At 40.3% G+C, this 11,445-nt stretch overlaps 1 protein-coding gene across 2 annotated transcripts; it reads left to right on the top strand.

Annotated features, from left to right (window-relative positions):
• Window positions 1–556: 556 nt before the first annotated feature.
• On the top strand, window positions 557–10,972 carry fxr1 (fragile X mental retardation, autosomal homolog 1). Of its 2 annotated transcripts, XM_036521886.1 has the most exons (17): window positions 557–650; window positions 3,055–3,107; window positions 3,327–3,420; window positions 3,591–3,662; window positions 3,903–4,051; window positions 4,177–4,270; window positions 4,375–4,491; window positions 4,801–4,971; window positions 5,076–5,154; window positions 5,244–5,353; window positions 5,614–5,700; window positions 5,807–6,017; window positions 6,388–6,600; window positions 6,762–6,962; window positions 7,061–7,138; window positions 8,394–8,479; window positions 9,853–10,969. In XM_036521886.1, exons 1-17 carry the CDS (start codon window positions 600–602, stop codon window positions 10,021–10,023), a joined length of 2,037 nt encoding a protein of 678 aa, XP_036377779.1. In that variant the 5' UTR covers window positions 557–599; the 3' UTR covers window positions 10,024–10,969. The 2 variants fall into 2 exon arrangements, with proteins under 2 accessions (XP_036377779.1, XP_036377780.1); XM_036521887.1 differs by lacking the exon at window positions 7,061–7,138 and having other exon boundaries at window positions 9,853–10,972.
• Window positions 10,973–11,445: the final 473 nt, after the last annotated feature.

The following is an 11,445-nucleotide window of genomic DNA, read 5'->3' on the forward strand; positions in this document are numbered from 1 at the left end:
TTTGAAAAAAAAAGAAAGAAAAAAAAAAAACATTTGAACTTTGGGGTGAAACAATTCATAACGCTCTAGCAATTGTTGCAATTTCTTTCCCTTCTGATGCTATACCATTTTATCAAAATCGAACCAGATACGTCAACATTGATGATCATTAGATATGACCCATCAACCACAACAAACTATTCCTGGTAAACTTAGCCAAAGACTGAGAGATAGCAGTAGCATAGTAGTAGCAGAAGACGAATAACAGGAAGACAGCTAACAAAAACAGAGTACTTACATACATACAGTGCACTAACAGCCACTCATAAAGCTGGTTTTTATCAACAATGATGCAACTATAATACGAATTACAAAAAACTCTTTAAAGTTAGCCAGCAAAACTTAATTTGCCACGACAGCGAAATTGGGGATTAAATAAATGCAGTTTTACGTATTCAATATTTGTTCATAATACCTGTTTATATAATTTCTATTGTATAGCTGTCGCGTTGGTAGGATTTCACGAAACGGGAGACGTTTAAAGTCCAAGAGGCATGTTCAATGCTTTGCAACGCGGTACATTTCTAGAATCCTTTCCCGGCATACACTGCGTGTTCAATATGGAGGAACTGACAGTAGAGGTCCGTGGCTCCAACGGAGCATATTACAAGGTAAATATTCATAGCTACCCAATTAACACTTTAGGAAATTGATACAGTTGGTATTGTAACTTAAAACAGAAACAAAGTGATTTTGACTATAACTACTTACGTGCTGGGACACGTTCATGTAAAAGAAAACTGTTTTGACGTTTGTGCTCAAAAATGTCTGATCGTCTGTTGTCTAACGTTGCCTGGCTAGCTAGCTAACCTGCTAGCTTGAAACTGTAAAGATATGTTTATTTTTGGCTAGCAAAGTAACTAGCTGCCCATATCCATATATGCCTTATTTCATAATCTTATACTAACCCATTCGATCACGGTGCAGTGAGTTGTTCCAAATTAATATGTATGCACTGCCTTTGTTCTGGATAAACTTAAACAGCGGACCAACCTCTTTGTTGTCATGTTGCTGGCCTAGCTAACTAGCACAGAGTGTCGCGTCTGCCTTGTACCCTGCCCCTTCGCTTTGCTGCAAAACAATTAACCAGTTAGCTAGTAAGCTATGATGCAGATAGTGGTTTACTTTCTATGTGGGGTGTTATCGATCCAGTCCAGATCGGAGCTACGTTAACAATCACCTAAGTAGGTCTACCAAATGCCTCCTACAAGTAGATCGCTAATGTTAGCTAACTAAGCAAATTTATAAGAGGAATGGGTTAGATAATCTGCTAGCTAACATTAAGTTGGACTAAAAGTTATCTGTCTACCGTAATGTAGTAGTTTTCCTGAGGGAAGAAGTAAAGTAGCTGTTAGGAAACTTACATTTATTTAGGTAGCAAAATGAATATTGATAATTATGGCTGACTCTGTAGTTTAACCATCTAAGAACATGACCTCTGCGTCCCAGTTCTCAAGACATCTTAATGTTAATTCAAGGGAAATTTTAGAGTACAGAGAAAAGTAGTTAGCAAGTTCAGCTATACTAACCAGCCAGCTGAGAAGTTGCAGGTTCATGTCGCTAAATTGATAACTATCTACCTGAAATAATCTCCGCTATAAGATTAAGTGTGTAGCTAAATTTGTGATGTGATGTTTGTTGGAAGGATTTGGCAATAGGTAACAAACTAAGCTAGCCACTGAGCAGGGGTAGCCAACATTAGAATATCTGCTTAGGACCTGTTGTAGGTGAAAAGAGGTATGACGGGTTGCAGGAGAGTTCGTGGACAATGACAAGCACTCCTTTGACATTTTAGCTAAAGCACGCGTTATACGTCACATTTCTAGAATATCTCAACCACAATATAGGTGAATGAAACTTGATATACCACTGCACGCTGTATCTTCTGCTTTGTTGGTGGTCAAGTAATTTGTAAACATTTTTGAAGTCAACACAGCCCTTACAAAATTATGAGACAAAAAGAAGAAAGCCTGCAGCACTGACTATTGTAATATAGTAAAGCATTCTGCCCCAAGTTATTCTTTCAAGTGACACGCCTTCAGTGAGAAATTTCAACAGTTGAAGCTATTATGCTATTATTGTGTCATCGAGAAGTTATTCCCAGAATGCACCTCAGGCTCAGCCATCTCTCTGCATGTCAGCTGCTCACTGTCAATCTCCAGCTGTCCTCAGGTTCAGCAGATAGTTTAGAAGCCAGGGCTATTTTTGAATCACTGGTTAGGAGATAGCCACTCTTACCAAAGAGACACTTACCATGACTTTTTTAACTTTCAGATAGCAAGTAGATTTTTTATGTGCTTTGGCTGATAAAGGACTACATTTAAAGAAGTAACCTAATTTACGTTATTTTGTGCTTTGATCCGTACAATATATCAGGTTGTGCAGTAGATTGATCTATGACAAGTAAGAATTGAAAGGAAAGAGTCAGTGAGTTGAAAAAATGTTTTCTTGCATAAGCATTGAAAATACTAACACACACTGCACACAGTTGAAATTTGTGTGCAAATTAAGAAATTATTGGCAAACTCTTAATGCAAATTTCATGTGTTTGCAATGTAAGTAGCTGATATAAAGGTCCTCTGTTTGAACAGACTTTGATATACATCCCGAGGACAAGCCTCTCTTTTAATAGTTGCCACTGTTGTTTAATTAACTGGTTTGGTTCTTTTGTTAATGTCACGTTGCCTTTGTTGCCCTGTAAACAAGTTTGTGTATACATTACTGTTGTCATAAAGGGGGATGTCTTTTTCCCCACTGCTTGCCCACACTAAGTATTGCTTTTCATCAGTCAGTTTAAACATAATTTCAGCTTTATCATCAGGATTTAATATTGAAATATTGATATAGAAATTAATGATGAATTCAGGGAGCACCGCTTTGTCATATGTTCCTTTCAGCAGAATGACACTACAGACATTTGGAATACAATGAGCACGTGAAAAGGATCTGATTTTTTGATAGATGACGATGAATAAAAAACTCTTTTCTAATCAGAAGGTGCCTTTTGTGTTACAGGGGTTTGTCAAAGATGTTCATGATGATTCACTCACCATTGTCTTTGAAAATAAGTAAGTATGACATCATTGGCTGGCATTATAATTCATCTTGGTTTAAGGTCCATTTCCTGGTGACACAGAACAAATTTCATTTGAGAGTTTTGTAGGTCTCTTTTAAGTACTCATATCACAGCTTGGGTACGTGACAGTCTGTATTTCGTCAACGGTAAACAAATCCCGTGTTCAGAGACCAGTGGAGCGAATGTTGTTTCGGTTTTGTTTTTTGTGAAGTTGGCAACCAGAGCGCCAAGTTCCCTTCAGTGACATACGATTGCCGCCCCCCTCCGATGCCAAAAAGGACATTGGTGAAGGCGAGGAGGTGGAGGTAGGTACCCTCTTTGGATGCTGAGTTCTGTCCCAGAAGGGCTTCCTACTGCTCTGTAAAGTTTTCCCTACTTAAAGGACTAGTTAACAGCAACATATACAAGGCAATATGCAGAGCTGTTTTTTTTTTCTTTTTTTTGAGAAAATGGTTTCTCTTTTTGTCTTCTGCAGATCTTCTCCAGAGCAAATGAACAGGAGCCATGTGGCTGGTGGTTGGCTAAAGTGCGGATGATGAAGGGAGATGTATGTTAGCGTTGGCCCAAAGCCTGCGCCTTTCTGTGATGCAAAGCTAAAAGAAGTGCTTGGTGTTATGTGATACGGTTGCTTTGAAAGAAGTAATAAGCACATTTTATTTTTACCTTGGGAAATAGTTCACTATAAAGCACCCTGCGAGAATTTGACCATAAAGAGTGCTATAACAAATTAAGATTGATTGATAGATTGTTTGTGTGTAGTAATTGCTTGTTCCTGTGTTTTGGGCAGTTCTATGTGATCGAGTATGCAGCTTGTGATGCTACATACAATGAAATTGTCACCTTTGAACGCCTCCGGCCTGTGAACCTCAACAAAGCAGTGACAAAGAACACCTTTTTCAAGTGCACAGTTGCAGTTCCTGATGATTTAAAAGCAGCGTATGTACACACATATCAACATTGTCAATGAACTGAAAGGAAGAGATCATGGATTGAATTCATGCAGCCATCTTTTCAGTGTTTGGGTTCATAGTCATGAAAATGGACTTGTCAATTGCTTTTAGGTGTGAGCATGAACAGGCCCATAAAGATTTCAAAAAGGCAGTGGGAGCCTGTCGGATTGTCTACAATTCAGAAACGAGCAAATTAGTCATATTGGTGAGTCACTGTTCCTTTTTTCTTTGCCACAGGTATCTGTGTGTGTGAGTGTTTTTAAGAAAACATGCAAAACTTACCTTTTTCTTTTCTGTCCTTATATTCAGTCCACAAATGAAGCCACAGTTAAACGAGTTGCCATATTAAGTGACATGCACCTGCGTAGCATTCGGACGAAGTTGATGCTCATGTCTAGAAATGAGGAAGCTACCAAACATTTGGAGGTAAGAATGAGGTGCTACACCTCTAGATAGACCTGCTGTATATGTCTGTATAGCAAGAGTTGTTCTGACCAGTTATAATTGCTCTCTTTTCTTCTTGTTCATGATACTATGACAGAAATTAGGAGGGTTTCTTGTACCTCCGAGAGATCTATTTTTGGCCTTTACTGAGCATAAGTCAATTTATGTGGCATAGTTTCATACTGTAAGTGTTCATTTCCATGCTAGGCAGAGCATCCTCTGAAATTACAGCTGTGCCCTAATTTATGACCTTTTGAGCAAATCTGAAGCCAAATTATACAACCATTTCAGAGCACAAAGCAGCTGGCCTCTGCCTTCCAAGAGGAGTTCTATGTCAGGGAGGACTTGATGGGGCTTGCCATTGGGAGCCATGGCAGCAACATACAGCAGGCCAGAAAAGTGCCGGGAGTCACGGCCATTGAGCTTGATGAGGACAGGGGAACGTTCCGGATTTATGGAGAGGTGGGTGGAAGTTCCTCTGCTGTTCCCAGTCCTGTGGACAGAATAAAGAATATCAACACAGAGACCTGGAATGACCCAGCTGTTATGCTGTGCTTTTCATCCAGAGCGCTGAAGCGGTACAGAAAGCCAGGAGTTACCTTGAATTCATTGAAGACTCAATTCAGATACCAAGAAACTTGGTTGGTAGGTGAACATTTCTGTTCTTGGTGCTTGAGTGTTCGCATTGTGAATGTTCCTCACTGTTACTCCATGGTGCTTTATAATATTCGCAGGCAAGGTGATTGGCAAAAATGGGAAAGTTATTCAGGAGATTGTGGATAAATCTGGTGTGGTTCGGGTACGGATCGAAGGAGACAATGACAACAAGCTTCCTCGACAAGAAGTAAGCCCTTACTTTCCTGTTTCAGGTAGAACAAACCTTTTCAAAACTTGAATGGTTTTGGAGACTTGTTTTATCATATTTAATTAATATTGTTTGTCTTTACTCTTTCTGTATGGCTACAACTGTGCTTTGATGTAATTAGATTAAGTTTAAGTTAAATATGTGTTTTGTGGTTTATACATGTTTTCAACAAGAAACATCAGTATGGATGATCCTCTTATTCACCCATAATAACATCTTTATTTGAATTTTTGACACAGGGAATGGTTCCGTTTACGTTTGTTGGCACAAAGGAGAGCATCGGGAATGTCCAGGTTCTCCTAGAGTACCACATCGCCTACCTTAATGTAAGCAGTCAACAACAAATACCTGTCAGAGGTCACAAATGTGCCGCCATCTCAGGTCAGCAGAATGTGTTTGTAAAAGCCCATGGTCCGTGTTGGCCCTTTGCAGGAGGTGGAGCAGTTGCGACTGGAGAGGCTGCAGATTGATGAGCAGCTTCGACAGATTGGGATGGGCTTCAGGCCTCTGTCGGGCCGCCCTGCGGAAAAGGACAAGGGCTACACCACCGATGAGAGTGTGTCTGCAGCCTCCCTGCACGGCAGCCGCTCCTACAGCGGCAGGGGCCGCGGGCGCAGGGGCCCCAACTACACCTCCGGTTACGGTAATACCCCAGCAGCCAGTTTTCAGACACAGAGACAGTCCAGTGACACTGCACAGCCTTGTCATGACCGAAGTGATTGTTTGGGAGTTATGTCATAAAAGCAGGTTTGACATCAGAGTTATACAGTGATCATTGCCAAATACCCAGTGTCTAGACATCTGAAGTTCAGTGGAAAGAGACAGATTTGCTGTTGTTGCCCTGATACAAATAAACATTGTAACAATTGGATCAAAAAGAAAATAAAGACAACAGTACGTGCTGACAATTGCTGGTGGTCCACCAGTAATTTTAGATGCACACATCGGTGGTAATTTGACTGGACATTGGGTAGGATTTAATTATTTGTAAATGGTTTCTGTGGCCCTGACAGGCACAAATTCTGAGCAGTCTAATGCCTCCGAGACTGACTCAGAGCGGAAGGACGAGCTGAGTGACTGGTCCCTGGCGGGTGAGGAGCCAGAACGGGGACCTCGGCAGCAGCGGGACAGCAGGAGGAGGCCTGGGGCGGGGCGGGGACGTGCAGGCCTCAGCGGCAGAGGCCGGGGAACAGGGAGAGGGGCATCCAGCTCCTCCATCAGCTCCGGTACATTCCCCAATGTAAATCATGTGCACCTTGTAAAAGGTTTCAGTTCTGTATTTAATGAATTATTTTCATTGACGTGCCCTTACGTAAAAATGTCTGTAATCTTTTACTTGTCAGAACTTCCACCTAAAACCCAGAGTGTGGTGACTTTTTTTGTGTAGTACTGAAGGATCCAGACGGCAACCCTTACAGTGTACTTGACAACACAGAGACAGACCAGACCGCTGACACAGACGCCAGTGAGTCTCACCAGAACACCAACCGACGCCGCCGATCACGCCGCCGCAGGACCGATGAGGATGCCACCCTCATCGATGGCATGAGCGAGTCTGACAACACCTCTCTCAGCGAAAATGGCATCGGTAAGCACAGCGAGTGCAGGTCTATGATAGGGCAGCTCCGTCCGCCTTGTGGTGACTTCCTTCTTGAAAGAGCGATCTCCACGAACTTGCTTTTGTAGATGACTTGGAAGCGAAACCCCAGCGGCGTAACCGTAGCCGCAGGCGGCGTTTCCGCCCCCAGGAGGAAAGGCAGCCAGGTAACCAGAGGATTGTGGGATGCATGAGCTCCATACCCAGCATGCTGAATGTGCTCGTACTGACCCCTGGGTTTTATACACCTGAAGTGTGTGAGCTTTGTTGTACACCCACTGCCAAGGGTTTGATGAGTTGTCCTCCATGAATGGAAAAAAATAGTATCTTGCTGTTTTTAGATTATCAAAGAATGTCTCTTTTTGGATTTCCTGCCCAATGCTTTGTGAAGGATTTACATAAGTAATGTTCCAGACAAGTGCCTCTAGATAAACCTTTTTTGCTTTTAAAGCTGTTACAGTGCAAATGTAGTGAACAATGGAAATTTCTGTGTTTTCATTATAATCGCAAATTTGGGGGGGGGGGGGGGCACAGAAACAGCCACGATCATTACTGAATGTGGGAAGTGTCTATTAAGACTGTTGTTCAGATAGTCCCGACTACCACTGGAATAGGCAGTTGTGAAGTCACAAATAACATATCACTCACTGAAGACATCTGTATCCAGAATGTCAATTCACATCATTTTCCATTTATTTTTCATTCCTTCAGCAGTGAAATCAACTATGAAAGCACAGTGTAATCCACTTAATAGCCACTCTGCCAAGCAGAACAAGTATGTGTTAGTGGGGTGTGATTTTTAAAAGGGGTGCAATATTATCCAAAGGCACCAGCACATGACAATGTATAATATTATTTTAATCAAGCTCATCTGTGTTACAGTTAAATATGTATGAAATGGGTATTTTGTATATTCTCTCAACTCTCACTTGGGGGTAGAATTTAAACTTCATATGAGGTGATTAACAACCAAGTGAGGTGATATTAACCGGGTTCATCTGTGTTTAGATTTTGTTTGGTTTTAGCTTATTCTGCTGTGATAGAATAATATCATAATACTGTCTTTAATTTCTGCTTTTTGAAAAACATAATTGAGATATAGTATATAACTAATGCATAATTTGATTTGAACCTGTGTGATTCTTTAATAACAATAACATGGCATATAAAAAAGTAAATAAACTTGATTTTATTATTAATTTGACTGTTGTGACTTTAGAGAAGATTTCTAATATGCATGCACAGGAATACTAATTAGGAATTGTGTGAAGACATTCAGCTTGTCAGATCTCTTTGGTTTAACCTAGTTTTTCATTTCTTGCTTGCTGACTTCATTTCTAGGAATATTATCATGGGAGTATTTTTAGCTCCAGAACAATACAGATCCATTTATATTAAGCATTTTTTTTTTTTGTATTTCAGTTACAGTGGCCGATTACATATCACGCGCTGAGTCCCAGAGCAGACAGAGGAACCCAAGGGATCTCAAAAAGAACAAAAAAGAGCTGGTGAGATTTCAATCCGTGACTATGCTTGTTCAGTTCTAGTTGACAAAGCCGTCATTCAACATATGTTTTCAGTGCTTACTTTCAGGCTGACACCACAAAACCAGGCTCTGATCATAATCATTTTTCATCATTTGAAAATGGACAGTAAAATAAATCAAATCAATCAGTAGATTAGGGATGCGCATCTCCATCACTGGGACCGAAGCGATACACATCTCGATGCATTGCCAGTGATCCGATACATTAAAGATACATATGAAGCAACTTGTAAGTGATCCGATCCGATTCACCCCTATTGCGTTGCAGTGCGATTTGACACGATTTGATTCAACACAATGATACGATGCAATGCAAAGACTTGGCCGAGAGACTTGACGAGAATTGGCCGCTGACAGCAGTGGAGATGAGAGAGCGCGTTTGAGAAAGTTTAGAGAGGAGGAATCAATCTAAATATAAAATTATTGGTCGCATTTCTAAATAATAAAGGCATAGAGCCTCTACTAATAATTATATATAAATAAATCGGATTTTACTGATGCAAAGATGTTAGAAATGATGCATCCCGAGGTCATTCCAAATTGTATCTGGTGCACACTTTTTTAAGCGAGGAAATCGCATCGTGAACTTTTATGCCGGTGCACTTATATGAATCGGTGAATCTTACCATCCCTACAGTAAATCATCGTTATTTTGTGAAGTTACTGTTCATTTCCACTTTTTTGTTTTAGTTTGTGAATTGATCAACTTATTACCTTTCCTTCTAACTGTTCGTTTAAGGCCTCTGATATTTCTCAGGACCCCTGTAGGGGCACCCATTTGCATGGGTTGGCTTGATAATATGGCAGGATGGCATGCTCAAACTGCTATAATATTGCTCAGACTGTCAGTATTTTCAGTTTCATCTGGTTTCATTTAGTGGTGTTAGCAGGTAAATGAAGGTGATGTTTATGATGGATTCATGGAAAAAATATAATCCTGGCAAACACTCGCACAAATACTTGCACATTTATAAATGCATACCTGAAAGTTAACAATAGCTGTGACCATGAAGTGTACCCATGTATGACTGCTGTCCTGAATATACACAAGAGCAATTCCGGTACAACTTGTATGATTTGTTCTTTACACACCTGTTTGGGAACATGCTTAACATTAAACTAATGTTTAATTTACAGACCTGGTTGGGTACTGGCTCCAACAAAAAGGGCAATATTCACTAGGGGACATTGGGTCTAAATTCAGCATGTGACACAGCTGTTAATCCCAATGTTTCTGGGTGAGGGTGTCTTTCAAACAATAGGCTAATGCATACTAAAGCACTGTGGCGGAAAGGTGTGAGGTCACACTGGTGTTTCCCTCTCTACACTCTGCAGGCACAGGTTGATTTCATAGAGGAGCACGGCCCTTCCACTGCGACGAGCAACGGTCCCAGCAGCAAAGGCAGCGAGTCGAGCAAAGTGCCGCACGCTCCTGCGGAGAGAACCGCAAAAGCCAGCTACCAAGGCGAAGGAAACCAACAGGCGGTGCTGAATGGGGTTTCCTAAATGGTCACTCCCAGTATAAACCATAACTTCTACATTTAAAATAGTGCTTGTACAAGCTTGCCAAAGATAGTCATGTGGACTTCCAGATTCTTTACCGCACTTTTCAGTTCCTTCATATTGGAACACAGAGGGGATGGATCCTGACTAAATACTGAACAGAGACAAAAACAAAAGTTACATCTAGTACATATGTTCTAAGTACATGATCAGATGTTGTGCCTTCAGAGAGTAGATTCAACATTAAAGTTGGCTGGCTGTAGAAAACATAACTTTGTCAGATATGGTGATGATGGGAGGACCCCAGACATCCTAATATTTGTTATGAAGACCGTTAGCGGCTTTTGTTACGTTTTAATATGCAACCATTTCTTCATATGAGGAAAAACTAGAAAATGCAGTCTGAAAGAAAAAAATTTGCACTGAATTGTTACTATCCCATTAGAGTAATGTTAGTCTGGAAACTGGTCTGTTAACTTTGTTGACCATTTTTTAATGCTGTCAGAAAAACCTGCAGAGTACTGGAAGATTGGATTTTATTTCTCATTCATCTGCAGGGACACTGGATTGATAATGGCAGAGACTGTTTCGTAAAACTGGGGCTTTGTTTGGTTTATTTATTTTAAAATGTACAGTATTTAAGAATTAAGCTGTTCTTTAAACACTAAACTGGCAGAAAGTGTTTCGATGCAGGTGTAATTTGGACTACTGAAAGATCAATTTCCAGATTTTGTTTCTGTTCTGTAAACTACATATGTTAGTCCTTATGGTTTTTTTAATGATCATTTTGGTTGTTTGATGTGCAATATGTTTTGTATGCAGGTAGTTCTTAAATAAAACTTGATCTTCCATCTTTTGTTTTGAAAACATTCTTTTAAACTGTTGATTATTGGAATAAAGATTTGCCATACTAACTACTAGATAGGTGCTACTTCCAGTCCCTTTAAACTACTTCCTGTGTCATGTATGCAGACATCATATATATATAATGGTGCAGTTCACTGCACTGTGCTGTTGTTTTACCTTGAACCAAAACGAGTTATGTAAGTAAAAATTCAAAAGAAAGCAAACTGATGTGGAAGATGTTTTCTGTATCCTAAGGCTGGACTTCTGCAACCATGGTGGTACAGTGTGCAAATAAAAGCAAGTTAGGAACACAGAAATGGAACTCATACCCTTACAACCAATGTAAAGTATCTATAGTGTTTGTTTTTTTATTGGAGATACATAAGGTGTAGTATTGACATAATAAACAGACCCCCCCCCCCCCCCCCCCAACAATTAAGTATAATGAAAATGCAGTGACGTATTTCTTGACTGGCCCATGAAGTCTATTTTTATCTTCATAATTTTTTGCTTAATTTATTCTGTTGGTGATCCACCTGAAACAATGGGAAACTGTAATCATCTGTTTGGCATGAATGT

This window comes from Megalops cyprinoides, chromosome 2 (genome assembly GCF_013368585.1).
Source record: "Megalops cyprinoides isolate fMegCyp1 chromosome 2, fMegCyp1.pri, whole genome shotgun sequence".
NCBI lineage: Eukaryota > Metazoa > Chordata > Actinopteri > Elopiformes > Megalopidae > Megalops > Megalops cyprinoides.